The sequence below is a fragment of the Scomber scombrus genome, chromosome 23, assembly GCF_963691925.1.
Source record: "Scomber scombrus chromosome 23, fScoSco1.1, whole genome shotgun sequence".
NCBI lineage: Eukaryota > Metazoa > Chordata > Actinopteri > Scombriformes > Scombridae > Scomber > Scomber scombrus.
In genome coordinates this window covers 839,281-854,829 of record NC_084992.1, presented here as the reverse complement: position 1 = coordinate 854,829, position 15,549 = coordinate 839,281, and the positions used below count along the sequence as shown (strand labels likewise).

General features: G+C 37.6%; 1 protein-coding gene across 1 annotated transcript in view; it reads right to left on the bottom strand.

Annotated features, from left to right (window-relative positions):
* The window catches only part of LOC134006258 (uncharacterized), a 232,030-nt gene that overhangs the window by 125,637 nt on the left and 90,844 nt on the right, over nucleotides 1–15,549 (bottom strand). Inside the window, exons 5-8 of the mRNA XM_062445345.1 lie at nucleotides 3,258–3,301; nucleotides 3,057–3,165; nucleotides 2,532–2,888; nucleotides 2,028–2,340 (exon numbers count right to left, since the gene is read on the bottom strand). Of these exons, the coding sequence (XP_062301329.1) occupies nucleotides 2,087–2,340; nucleotides 2,532–2,888; nucleotides 3,057–3,165; nucleotides 3,258–3,301 (764 nt within the window). The 3' untranslated portion in view covers nucleotides 2,028–2,086. The remainder of the gene's footprint in view (nucleotides 1–2,027; nucleotides 2,341–2,531; nucleotides 2,889–3,056; nucleotides 3,166–3,257; nucleotides 3,302–15,549) is intronic.

Below are 15,549 nucleotides of genomic sequence, written 5' to 3'. Positions count from 1 at the left end.
TTCCTCTGAGAAAGACACAGATCCAGACTCATTCTGCACAGTAAATACATCACATCACAGTATTCTGCTTTAGTTTCATAGTAAACTAGAACCAACCTGCAACTGCTACTTTTGAGCTTCTTATGCACATTATAAACCATCAGCTTTGTCCTACCCCTTTAAATATCTATCTACAATTTATATGTAGATCTAATTTTAAATGCTTTTTCTTCTATTTCTTCCTTTAGTGCTACTCTTTATACACTTTGTTCTATTTGATTGATAGTTTAAAGTATTTCAATATGACTCAATACATTTTGTGTGTGTGCAACGTTGCTTTTCACTGTGCAACCCTGTGTTGTACAACAGCAATAAAACTGAACCTTGGACCTCATTCAGAGCACAATGTTAATATAATTTGATAACCATCTGTGGAGGCTCTGCCAACATGGTTTAGTTAAATGTGTTCGTGCTGCACATTGCATTGTGGGACATTAGTGTTCACCAACAGTTCACTACAGACACAACAACTGCTCTCAATGAGTGTGTAGTAGATTTGGGATACAGTGATGATAGAAAGCTCCTAAATGACAGTCGAGAGGAGACTGAAAGTTTTTAGCAGTTGTTTAAAACTGTGATTATTATAAAGAGTCACATGTTAAAGCAGCTGAAACAGGAAATATCTCTGCTGAGTGTCAAACAGGATCTGTGTGTTGGACCTTAACACCAGACTGACCATTGTCTCCTCTTCTGTTTTACTTTTATGGACTGTACATCATCATATGACTTCATCACAGGGGTATTATGACTCTAATACTGGTAATATGATACTCAGATGGTGGAGAGGCCAGTAAACTTCCCAGTTACAGGTAAAGACCATAAACCATGTTTAGTTTCTGTATGACATTCAAAAGTCAACAAAAACCGCCTTTGATTATGATTTATCACTAGATATAAAGGTTCAAACTGCACCTTGTCCTGGAAATAATGAATAGCTGTGTTGTCTCAGTTTTATTTACAGGTAAGATAAGATATGGATACATGGGTCAACGGCTCAGAGAGATTCTGAGAAATCATTTTCTGGATTCGCTTCTGCAGAAAAGAAACTTACCACCTGAATCCTGTCACATTATAAAACTACATATAAGAATGAACATATATATTCAGTTATTATGAAATATGACCTTTTTGTCCATGGAGAACTTTAACAAACAATGTGAAGAAAATTTCTGCAGAACAAATGTGTAAAAACTTCACCTGCAGAATTATCTGAATGTTTTGAGTCATATTAATGTATGTAAATAAAAGAGAAGACAAACTGTTTTAAGAGAATATTATTATTTATTATCTATATAAAATAGATATTTACATCAGTCATAATACATTCAAACAGTTGAGCATTGAAATTCATTGTGAACAATATGAAGTTTTGCTGTTTAATTATTTTTTTTAATTCAATACCTTTTTATCATTACTTATAAAACATCACACTGCACTTTTCATATTTACGTTTTTTATTATTTTATTATTCTTACTATTTTTATTTTCCATGTTTTATTACGTTAATGTTCTTTCTTTCTTTTTTACATTGTTATGCTCCTTTTAATGTGAAGGACTTGGTGGATGTCATTTATTCTGCTATAAAACAATTTGAGCTGCATTTCTTGTCTCTCGTCCTTTTTTAAGTTTTGTTTCTTTTACATTTTGTCTCAATGATTTTTCTCTTTGGGATGAACAAAGCTCCGTCATTGTCAGACGGACAGTTCATCAACACATTGGTGGACAATAGAGCTGTTTTCTGTTTTTTTAAATGTTTTAAACTAGACTCTGAAGAATCTGACCAATCAGCTGAGGGTTTGGTTCAGGGCTCAATAGTAACTTAATAGTCACTTCTCTTGGATCTCTTAGTGTCACTCATCACCTGGGACCAATCTGCCATGGGAGACCCTACCAGGGGCTGAAGGTGGGGCCCATATTGCAACCCAAATTTAACCCTTATTTGGCCCACATGGACATGCTGGGTGGGTACTTATGGCCCTGAACATAACTGAAATAACTTTTTAAAATAGACTTTTGAATGACATTATTCAGTTTCTATTTCTGTTTTTTATACCTGAATGTCAGCTGTGTTAAGAGTGATGTGTTTCTGACCCGTTTCATTCTCTTGCAGCTGCTGAAGAACATCTGGATCATCAACAGGCAGGTCTGATTTATTCTCTGAACGTGCTTTACGCTTCTTGTAGATCACAAGACCAGCAAGACCAGCGAGACCAACAAGACTAATAAGAGCAGTGAGGACGATCAGTGTAACTGGCAGAATTACTCCAGAATCTCCAGACTTTGAGCTTCCATCTGTTGGACCTGCAGAGCAGAAACAGGTGTGAGGTATCAGCTGTCAGGTACAGTCCAGAAGTATTTGGACAGTTACACATTTTTATGTTGAAGGGTTTTATTTCCCTCACAGTTCTTTCTATACTGATGTAAAAATACTCAAACTGTATATGATGACTGAAAATTAGAACAGAATCCATTTCTCACATCAACAAACTCACCTTCAACATGCAGCTCAAAGACGCTGGCAGGTTTATTGTTAATAGCAGCAGCTCTCCTCCAGCGTCCCCTTTCAATCTGCTTATAGCGACACTCGTATGTTCCTTTGTCGTTGCTGGTCACGTTCTTCAGAATCAGAGACAGGTCACCATCCTCCATCCGACCGATCAGCTGCACCCGGTCGACATAAGATGGATCCTGGTCTTGTGTCAGGGGGCGTCTGCCACGCTGGAAGTAGACATACTTCTGGAGGTCGGGTCTGGTCCACTCGACAGCTGCTATGATCACACTGTTTGGAGCTTCACATGACAGAGTGACAGTCTGTCCAGGCTGTGCTGTTACCTGGTGAAGCTGAGGACCTAAAAAACAATTAACAGAAATATCCAAATGAGTGTGACTCAGTTATTGCTCACCTATGAGAACACATACCCCTGTACACACTTCACATACACATACACACACACACCTGTACACACTTCACATACACCTGTACACACTTCACACATACATTCACAAGAGCATCTTACCAGCGGAGGCAGACAGCAGTTCACAAATGAACAGGAACAGCACAGTGTTGAGTGACACAGACATGGCTCTCAACAGCTCCCATTCACAAGGTAAACAAGGAGAAAACAGCTAAAAAAAACAAACAAACAACAACAAAAACGTGTGTTAAAGGAATACTACATTTAATTTGGTCAATCAATCCCAGATTTTATTTGACTTACCAATTCCCATTTGAATTGAAGTTTTCTCCTTGGATCCTGTGAAGCTGCTTTGCAAGTGTGAGAGAGTGTTTCATAGAGCAGCTTTTAAAGAGATCCTCCCAGTCAAGGTCTGTTGACTCGCTGCCAGTAGGGTGGGGATAAAGGTCCTGGTTTGTTTTTATGATAGATTATCAGTCATAATTCAGTTTTTGTTTGACTCCTAGTTGCTTACACGTGTTGATGATAAAGAGTTTGGCCTGAGGTGAATTATCGTCTCAGCCATTTGGAAACACCTGGGGGGTATTCCAGGAGAGAGAAGCGGCATGGGAGAAAACTGCTACCCGAGTCAGTGCTTAAGTTTTAATGCACCACTCCACTGACTTAACTTACCTCATTTAAAATTGTAGCATACACCCACTTTATGTCACATTGAGCTTGGTTTGTCCTTGTGGCTGCTTGGGCCTGTTTTCATGTTGTAGCGTAACAGAGGCAGTTTCACTTATAAGACACAAGATGTCAGTGAAGAAGAAGAAGCCCTTCACATCTCCTCACTACTTAAACTAGACACATAAACATTGTATTTCAATACAGAAACAGATGTACTGTACCTATACTGGTATTACTGGTACTTCACCAGTACTACTATTTCAAGACTGCAGTCAGCACTTTTAGGGCTTAAAAGAATCATTCTGGTGATTTTCTATATTTTTCTTCTTGTCAACAAATCTCATGTTTGGAACCAAACTGAATCTACTACAGCATTAAAACTAACCACACACAACATAAAGAAAATAATAGTTAAGAGGGAAAGTCTTCCTGAATAGAACGTTTTAGGCCTTTTAAAGAGAGTCTGTTACAATCTGCTGAAGTTAAAACTCTGTAGAAATGGTTTTGTAACTCTTTCCAGCCTGGTGAGCATCATCAACTCTTCATCTAACAACACTGGTTCTAACAAACCAGTGTTGTGAAGCTCAGACTGTGATAAAAAAAGACCTCAATTTCTCTTCTTTCAGTAAAGCACGGCCTCCCAGACTCACACATGACTGTTATCCCATCGATTAAAACACCTGACTCTAAGTTCCCCTTCAAATTAATTGATAATCCCAGAGGTTCACATCCTTTTGCTACATACAAATACGTAACATTGGATGATTTTCCTCAATAAATAAATGCATAATTGTAAGGTTTTGTCTCATTGGTCTCTCAATCAGCTAAACAAAGGGCTCAAAAACACAAGACCTATGAAGGAAGGGTAGTGTTATAGATCATGTTTTTGTGGTTAAAAACACAGACGCTGACAGACACTCATGTTGCTCTTTATTTCCCTTCAGCTGGACCACATGCATGAGAACCAGCATCAGTGTGACCTGAGCTGCAGATCAGGACGTCCAACTGTCAACACTGTTCAGACAGAAACCTTCATGTTGTGGTCAGCATAGGTGACATTTATCAGTTTGTCCTGATAGTGTTTATTATATCACTATAATATATTATACTGTTTATTTACAGCCCAGCATGTTTACCACACGCATCACCTAGTGGTCAACAAGGTGAACTATAAATAAAAAGTTAAAAAGCCTTTTTTAAGTTATGGATGAGGCTATATTTGTTATCATCTCTACTAAAAATAATACATGACTGCCAGTACACTTATTAAAGGGCCTGAATGTATAGATTGAGACCACATATCTTACTTAAAAACAGGGTTTGAATTACTCTGTGGCTTTCAGGTGAGCCATCTTTTATATGTCACATTCATGGACAGCTGCATGGTTACTGTGAAAAACAACAGAGACACTATTTACTACTTGAACGTGGTGTCGTAACCATGGTTATTTGAGCATACCATCACACAATTATTCAGGAACTGGGATGTAATGAGTGAATAAACACAACAGTGACACATTTTTACTATTATTATTTATTTCAGGAACCTTAATGTTCAGAAAATCTAAATCTAAAACCTCAAAGTTAGCTTTCAGGGTAATTTGAACCCTGTTGTAAAACATGGCTGACTCAGTGTTTCAAGAGAGAAATCAAGCTTTATTTTAATGGGAGTCAGTTGGCAGTACAAGAAAAATCACAAGTCTCTCAATCATTGAAATCCGGCATATCTAAACTATTCCATAAAGGGCTGTGTACCTGCAGGTTTTTGTTCCAACCGGTCAATTCAACCAATCAACTGTCTGAAGACTGAGATCAGTTGATTAAATGAGTCGAGTCTGGTGTGCTCCTGCTTGGTTGGAATGAAGTCCTGCAGACACACAAACCTTTTATGAAGTAGTTTGGACATCCCTGATTTAAATGGTCCATATCCATTACAGACACATATACAGATGTTTTAACAGTTACACAGTTATACAGAGTTTTTTAAATATCATTTATAGATAGTTTTATGTGTGACATGATTTCTACCTTTTCTCTGTTATATTAAGCTGCAGTATTATTTCAGTGTCTCAGTACCAGCAGAAGAGGAAGAGGGCGGGCTTTATGTGGTTGAAATGTAAGTTGTTGTTGAACACAAATCATTGAGCAGGAAAATGATGGAAACCTCTCTGCAGTCTCTGCTCTGTAAGTATAATGTTTGTGTTTGTGTGTTTCATTAACTTTTTTTTTAAAAACATGTCTGCTGTGTTGTTGAAAGTGTCGAGGTGCTTTCAGAGGAAACTGGGCCGTAAATAACTGAACTGACAGGCTTTTGTTCAAGATTAATTTTCAACATTTAACCCAAAGTATTTGTTTGAGTCAGCAGGATTAAATTAAATCAATAGCTGCAATTTTTCTATCTTGGACAGTCAGAGTGATGTTGTGGTATTCTGAGAATGGTGTAAATGTAGATAGATTAGATAGATTTTACTTTATTAATCCCCGAGGGGAAATTTAAAATGTCCAAGCAGCAATACATGGCACAAAGACAACAAACATAGAAATCACACAAAATACCTAAGAATATAAAAACACAAAAACACACCCTCCCACCCTCAGCATTGCTAGAACCCAGTATAAAAGCACAATGGTATATAGATAAAAGTGCATGTAAAGGCACAATAAATACATAGGTAAAGTGCATGTAAAGTAGTTACAGTCAGGGTGCATTTATGTAAGTGAGGCATTGTACAGTTGTATTGCAGCGGGTAGGAAGGTAGGAAGGAGAAATGTGCTCTTGTTATTTAAATTACGTATATAAACAAGCACAGTCCCGCCGTGGACTTGAACTAATGACCTCACAGGCAGCTAAAACCCATGGGCACTGTGAACCAATCACCTGACTGCTCACAGTTTCTGGCAGGTACATTTCTGCTAATGTGGTGGCAAAAACATAATTTAGCTGCAATGAGAAAAAGGTCAACAATAACTTAAAGGATGGTGATCCAGATGGTTTCTGTCATGGAAATGTTTGCATTGCTCAAAAAACACAGATGGACATAAAAACCCATTAAACATTGTTGATTGTTGAGGCAGTTGTAAAAACACACAACGGCCCTTTTTTCTCTGAGCTGGTTTGACACATTGAAGCTAAATACAAAAACACAATTATATTGTTTTTTTGGAGAGAAAGCATGTTGTTCAGTCCTTTCTCTAAAGATTAGGAACACAGCTTTATATGAGAGGATTAACCCTTTCTTTAGCTCATCTACATACCTCATGATCCACACACTCTCTAAGGCAGTAGACGTTAGGATAATAACTCCAAACCACCGTCCGACAGAAGTAAGGGTCAAGTCTAGTCCAGAAAATGTCTCCAAATGTTCCTGATACTGTGGACTGAATTAGAAAATGTGCTACACTTATAATTACATTACCTCCATTTCACTTTAACTAAAGGTTAATATGTGATCAGAGCTTTGGTCCGGAATGAGTCTGGGTTTCTATGGTTTCTAAAGTTGAGCTCTTTGTGTCATTTCTCTTCAGTTCTGAGCTCACTGCTGTGCTGCACAACAAACCGAGGTTAGTAAACTTCTTCTATCACAGTCTGAAAGTCACTGATTCTGTCTGAGACACCCTGAGAGGAAAGTTAGAGCTGAGCACAGAGCTGGAAGTCTGACAGAGTTGGAAAGCTTGATTTTTGCTTGTTTGTGGTGATTGTTTATCCAAATGCTTTTTATTGTCTTTTTTGTAACTGTGAAGCACTTTGTAACCCTGTTTGTGAAAAGTGTTCTATACATAAAGCTTGATTTACATTTACGTTTGGTCAAAATGACTTTTTTCTGAGACTTTGTGAGCTGTTTTGACAAAAATGTGAATGATCACCAGTTTGTCATTTCAGCCCTCTCAGCCTTTCTGACTGTGAGTCCCAGCAGCTCTCAGATGTTTAAAGGTCAGTTTGTCTCTCTGAGCTGTGAGGAGGACGACAGCTCTGCTGGATGGAAGCTGAGGAGGAACACAACCAGAGACACCAGGAAGGAGTGTGATGACTGGGGAGAATCAACTGGTTCCTCCTGTAACATCATTGTAACCCTTCCCACAGACAGTGGAGTTTACTGGTGTGAGTCCAGAGAGGGAGCAACCAGTAACAGCATCAACATCACTGTCACTGGTAAGATCAGACTGTGGAGTTAGTATTGATGAAGCTGAGTGTAAATGATGAAATGCTGTAGTTTGTCTCTGTGTTGAGGTGGATCAGTGATCCTGCAGAGTCCTGTCCTCCCTGTGATGGAGGGAGATGATGTCACTCTGCACTGTAAAACAAAGACCTCCGACCTCCCAGCTGATTTCTATAAAGATGGCTCCCTCATCAGGACTGAGCCTGCAGGTCACATGACCATCCACCATGTTTCCAAGTCTGATGAAGGCTTCTACAAGTGTTACATCAGCAGTCATGGAGAGTCTCCATCCAGCTGGATCTCTGTCACAGGTGAGGAAGATAGTCTTTATACATATTATGTGTTTATGTGCAGGTTTGAATTCAGCTTCAAAACCTGAAAAACAAATAAACAACATGAATGAACAATATGGTTCTAACAAACTGCATCAATCTCAGTAATCGTCGTACTTTCATTGAAATGAGTGAATGTGTCCATTTATAAATATATGAGCTTTTAATAATTAGCTTTGCTTCCTTTTAGAGAAACCCCCCACCACATCTCCACCTCCCCTCCCCTCCACATCTCCTCCTTCATCATCCTCCTCTCCTCATCTCTCTGTGCTGTGGTCTGTTCCACCTGTCTGTGGTCTGGTTTCACTGGTTCTACTGGTTCTACTGGTGAGACGATGTGTTCAGAGGAAACATGAAGGTCGGACAGATTTACACTAAATATTTCACTTCCTATTAAAATATTTACAAATTTACATTAAGATTCTTATGTTATCATATTATTGTTTTTCATTGCAGCTGCTGAATTAGAAGTTGGAGAAGACGACATCACGTACAGTGACATCAAAATATTGCGTCACCAACAACAGCCGATCAGACAGAATAGAGGTAATGTGTTAAATAACAATCTGTCTATATCCTGCTGCTATGTTGTCAACCTGTATCTGTGTGTATCTTATGAATGTGTGCTGACCAATCATTTAGAATTAAATATAGTGTAAGCTGCATCAAATTTATATTTTTGGTTATAGTGATTAGTGAATCCTGGGAGCTTTTTTGTTCCATTAACCCTCCTGTTGTCCTCGAGTCAAGGAAGGAAGGAAGGGAGGAAGAAGGAAGTGAAGGGAGGAAGAAGGAAGGAAAGAAGGAAGTGAAGGGAGGAAGAAGGATGGAAAGAAGGAAGTGAAGGGAGGAAGAAGGAAGTAAGGGAGGAAGAAGGAAGGAAGGAAAGGAGGGAGGAAGGAAGGGAGGAAGGAAGAAGGAAGGAAAGGAGGGAATTAAGGGAGGAAGGAGGGAAGGAAGGGAGGAAAGGAAGGAAGGATGGAAGAGGGAAGGAAGGGAGGAAGGAAGAAGGGAGGAAGGAGGGAAGGAAGGGAGGAAAGAAGGGGTCAATTTGACCCGGGAGGACGACACGAAGGTTAAAAACTGATATAACCTCATCAGTAGTTTAATATTTTACAATCACATTTTTATCTTTTTACATTTTCATACATTGATGTACATTACCATCAACCTTTTAATATTACATTTACATGAACCTTTAATATGTTTTCATGATAAAACATATTTCATTTCCTTTGATCTTCCTTTGGGTCTGTTTGGGTTGATGAGTGTGAGGTGCTGTCGGTGTGTTTTGTGCTTTCTGGTGAATCAGTTAACAGAAGCAGCTTTGTGGTCGTCCAGCTTCCTGTTTCTGATACAGACAGTTGGTCCTGCAGAGCAAAGTCTGCAAAACAAACTCTAAACAGTTCATACATACATGTGCACATTAACAAACACCCATACACTCAATTCATGCATCTTAGGATTTACACTAATACACATTTTTAAAGTTAAAAATCTTATAATTTGTGTGACGTGCTGACAAATCGACATGTTTCTCTTGTGGTGAACAGCTTCTTTTTATAAATGTTCGTAGCTCTGTGGTAAAAAAACAACAAAACAAAACACCCACATAAATCAATGTGTCAGCAGCAGTGGTGTTAAGAAGAAATAACTGTCAAACTGTAAATTGTACTTCAAAAACTTTACTGTTATAATTTATTATATTGTATTATGTTCTTTTATAAAACTCAACAAAAGTAGTATAATTATTAATTGCAGTGGCATAAATAAGTCTGAATAGTATTTGTGTACTGCAGTGGTAGCCGTCGATATTTATTAGTATACTTCCATCAGTAGTACTATCAGTAATGTATTTAGCAGTTAATTAAGGAATATATCACCCAGTACAGCGGATTGGCTCAATGGAGTGGTTTTTCCAGTTTTTGAACAACAGAGATTAAAAATTATACAAAGAGGGAAAAAAAGGATAATTAAAAAGAAAATCTTAGCATGAGTTTGTGGTTAGGATATAAACTAATATAACTAGGCGTCTTATTGGTAGAAATGACTATAAATTAATGTAATATTGACTTTTATTGGTAGAAATGAATATTAACTAATATATCTTAACACTGCATATAAAACCACTTCTTGTTGTTGATTCCAGTGAAGTGAAGTATGCTGCTGCTGAGGTTTCTCACTACGGTGTGATTGATGGGTGACAATGGGTTTGTTTTGTACCTTGTGGTTAAAGTGCAAACGTGTTTTAATAGCAGCGAGCAGCTCTGAGGTCGTCCAGTTTCCTGTTTCACATCAAAACTTTCCACTTACACTTGGTCATTTTCAAAGAAGTTGTGTTAGGAAGATAGAAAATAAACCATCTGCTTTGTAGTGGCTCTTAAATCTGAATATAATGCTACATGAAACTTCTAAATATTCTGATGTATTTTAAATGTATGCTGACAGTACTGGTAAATATGAATGTGTTTTATCTTCCAGAGAATGATCCAGCTGCAGTTTACTCAGCGGTGAAAACAACAGAAGACGTCACTTATGGACAAATAGTCGTCAAATCAAACAGGAAGAGAGGTAAAGCTGCTCTTCTGTCTTTATTTCTGCACCTTGAACAGAGTCAGGCTAACTGTTTCCCTCTGTTTCCAGTCTTTATGCTAAGGTAAGCTAACCATAGTCTGACCACATACTAAATACCTCTAAACCAGTTCTAGTTTCGGGTTAAAAATAGACTCTAGTTACACAACTATTAACAAATACTTTTGAAATGAAATGTTGGCATATTTTTTGTGAATTACCAGATATAATTTTAAGGCTCATTCTTCTAACTGTTATCATTTAAGACAATCAGTTACAACTATAGTGGAAGCAGAAGTTATACATCAACTATTTCTGCTGTATGAACAACATATGAATTTATATTACATGCTTTCTGTCACTTGTATTGTTCATGTTGGACAGTTCACCTCTAACTAATAAGACAAACACCAGCATCTACAGACGACACAGGAAGTAGTGTTTACGTAGCGAGGTGGAAAGCAGCGGTGTGGCGGTCAGAGTTGGTGGGTTGATGTGTGATGAGATCTGGATCTTTATTCATCGAGATTCTCAGAAACGCTTCCAGGAACTGAGCTGAAAATGATTCTCACACTAAAAACCCTTCAGAGTCGGACAGAGAGTCAATTATGAAGCTTCAACACTGTTTTACAGCTCTGTGACCTGCAGAGGACAAAATATGATGATGTGTTTTAATTTTCCAAAAAAACAATACTGAAATTCTAAATGCAGAATATAGCACCATTTTATTGTGAAAGTGTAGGTTCTATATGTACAAGCAAGTAACAACATAATAGTATGTATAAACCAAAAACACATTTGTGTACCAGAACTTAGTTTCTTCTTTCCTCTCCCATTAATCATCTCACCACCCCTCACATTTATCTGCTGACCCTTTGGAGGGGCCCCACCCCTAGGTTGGGAACCACTGGACTAAAGGATCTTTTCATGATTTTATTGTCATCAAACATTGAAACATCTCAGCAGCTGCTAAATATCAGCAGGAGTGATTTCCTGAGTTAATCCTTCTCCTAAAACTAGGACCAGAAATGTGTGAATTATTGTCCAGTTAGGAGAGATTTCCTGCTCTGAGAAGCTTCATGAATTCAGGTCCAGAGTTCACATCTCATCACAGACCTGCAGTGAAACTTTGTCTTTAGATGAACTGTTACCAAGATCTTCCCTGACCTCAACCCAACTGTAGTTACCATCAGTAGATGTTGGAAAAGACTTGTTTTTTCTACAACTGTGTCTCATATTGTTTGAACTGTGTGTGTTCAGTGTCTCCATTAGAGCCAGAGGTTGTCTACTCTTCACTGAGGTAGACCTCCACACCTTCACACCAGTCCAACCACTGACGCCCAGCTGGCCTGTTACTGGTCTCCAGAGCCCCTCAGACAGTAGTACATTCATTTATATAGTTTATATAGTTCATGTTGTATTCACTAAATTACACTCATGCAGCAACAGATAAACAAACAGATTCATTTAGTGAATAAACAGTGAAATGTAAAAAACTTCAGTAAGGTTTATGAATATCTTTTCACTTGTTTCATCTTCTCTTAAATAAAGATCTCCATGGATACACTGTTACACTCAGCAAGCACTTTATTAGGAACACCTTTACAATCTAACACCACAGGTAATAATGGTCATAATGGTCATAGTGGGTGGAGGTGTACTGGAGTGTCTTATATTGAAAGGTGTCCCTAATATTTTGCCCCCTTCATGTTACTGGATGGATAAAATATTAGGAAACAAAACCTGAACATATATAAGCTTTGAGAAAGTAAAATTAATGGCAGAGCTGTTGTGTTGCGTTAGATTGCAGAGGTGTTCCTAATAAACTGATCTGTGAGTGTAGATGTGCAGTAAATGTGTGCAGCAGGTACACGTGTAGATTATTTTGAGTCTTCTGCTGCCAAGAAATATGTAAATGTTATAAAAGTGAAACTCAGACTGAAAAACAGATTTAACAAAAACTGACAACAAATCCTCAAAGATGTCGACTGAAGTCAAAACTTCTTAGATCAGACTCAACTTTCTCCAACAACAATGTACTAATAAAGTACAGTAATGATGCCGACCCTTCAGATAAATAAATAAAATAAATAACTGGAATCATCTGTTAACCAAATGGCGCTTTTCCACTACACAGTTCCAGCACGACTCAACTCGGCTCGGTACGGTACCAGCCGTGACTTCGTTTTATATGCGACACATAACACATAAACAATGGAGGACATGGAGGCGATGGTGTACTTGCTGCTGTATGAGGCTTTCTGTCTCACACAAAGCAAGAGAAGAGAAACCGATCTCTGTAACGCTGTTGTTGGTATTTAAAATGCCGGGTTTGATTCTTGTGTGGGACGGCTCATGACTCGTCCAGTGACTCTCTGACCAATCAGTGGCCGGCAGTCTGTTGACGTTTACATACATTTAGTATCGGCTCGGCTCGCTTGGAACCTCGGCAGAGCAGGTACTAAAAAAGTACCAGGTACCAGGTACTATCCCTGATGGAGACGCAAAAAAAGCCGAGACGAGTCGAGTCGTGCTGGAACTGTGTAGTGGAAAAGCGCCAAAAGATAACATATAATGGATGTTGGACCACATTTTTGTGCTTATTCAATTCATTATTTTTGAGCATTTTCTTCATCATACTGATTTATTTCAACATTTTTAATTCATCCTCAAGTTTGTTCCATAGATTCACCCCTTTAACAGACGTGCATGTTATTTAAATTGAGTCTGAACACACAGCTTCCTTTAACATTATATAACTAGACAGCATTAAGAGATATTAATTTATACATTAAACTATATTATAACCTTCTCCCTTCAACATATAAATCCATAAGACTTGTAAGAATAACCAGAGCTGTTATAAATGAAGTGAACCTCACACCTGCTGTTAACAATAACTACAGTCCAGATTATTGCAGTCAGGCTCCATCCAGCCATCAATGTGAACACACTGTCTATGTCGCCATCTAGTGGTTGAAGTGTAGTACTGACGCAGATTTACCCAAAGACGCTTCTTACTGAAGGTTGTGACCTTTCAATCTCACAAGTGTTACCTTTATTATGATACTAAGATTATTCATATAAACTTGGTAGATGCAGAGATGTATTTTATTCATTTCGGGTCATTTTAAAACCAGAAGCTGAGGGAGGAAGAGGCTAACATCACTTTTCCGTAAAAACACAAACATTTGGAATAAATCACATTAATAATTCAACCTCCTCTTTACAGTTTAAACATGTTCAGATATTTCCTTTTCCTGAATGAAAACAAGGCTCAACACCTACAGGCAGCCACACTATATTACACAACAGACTGTATTTCCTGTCAGTGAACAGAGTGAGAAGGCGGAACTGCAGAGAGCTGTAGCGCCCCCAGCGGACGGAGGCTGAAACAGATAATGTGACATAATAATACCAGATAAACTCATTGTCTGAGTGATCATTCAGCATTAACACTGTAGACTAAGAAACTCTGTTTGGCACATAAAATTAACAATGATTTGTACAGAATTGCCTCATCTGAGTAAAATATCCTAAAAATGTAAAGTTAAATACCTGCAAATTGTTCATGAAAAGTGTCACTAATGAGATAAATATAAGGAGATATTACAATATTTTTTATTGCAGTTACAATTCTTTATATATGTTTGTTATGTTTTGACAAGTAATCATTAACAGATTGATTGATGTTAGTAAAGTACCTGGAACAACCCCCCACTGTTGTTCTAAGCGCTCATCAATCACTCTTTAATATTTGCTGCCACCTGCTGGTCATACTGGGTATTACACTACTGGTTTATAATGACAGCTGTTTAATGACGTATGAATTATTAATAAACTATTTTGTGTTAATCATTAAATGAACTGCTTATAATTGACTTATAAATGATCATTATTATAAATTAATCAGACATCTGATCATTCAAACATATTTCAACAATAAACTGTAGAAGATGTAATGTTTGTCACCAACTGGAGGAAAATATCAAAGTATATTTACTGTATTTCATTACAACTTTTAGGTACTTCTACTGTAATTTATGTTAATTTATACTTCTACTCTGTAACATTTTAAAAAGAAAAAAATACTTTTACTTTTACTTACTATTCAGCTTCCTGTTACATAATGACTCGTAGACTGTCTCTAAGGTTTCTTCAGTCTGTGGAAATATTATCAGTTTGATCAAATAAATGTAAAATGTAGTGGAGTAGAAAGTAGCATCACATGGAAATACTACAGTAAAGTACCTCAAACTGTACTACAGTAAAGTACAAGTACCTCAAACTGTACTACAGTAAAGTACAAGTACCTCAAACTGTACTACAGTAAAGTACAAGTACCTCAAACTGTACTACAGTAAAGTACTAGTACCTCAAACTGTACTACAGTAAAGTACAAGTACCTCAAACTGTACTACAGTAAAGTACAAGTACCTCAAACTGTACTACAGTAAAGTACTAGTACCTCAAACTGTACTACAGTAAAGTACAAGTACCTCAAACTGTACTACAGTAAAGTACTAGTACCTCAAACTGTACTACAGTAAAGTACAAGTACCTCAAACTGTACTACAGTAAAGTACAAGTACCTCAAACTGTACTACAGTAAAGTACTAGTACCTCAAACTGTACTACAGTAAAGTACAAGTACCTCAAACTGTACTACAGTAAAGTACAAGTACCTCAAACTGTACTACAGTAAAGTACTAGTACCTCAAACTGTACTACAGTAAAGTACAAGTACCTCAAACTGTACTACAGTAAAGTACTAGTACCTCAAACTGTACTACAGTAAAGTACAAGTACCTCAAACTGTACTACAGTAAAGTACAAGTACCTCAAACTGTACTACAGTAAAGTACT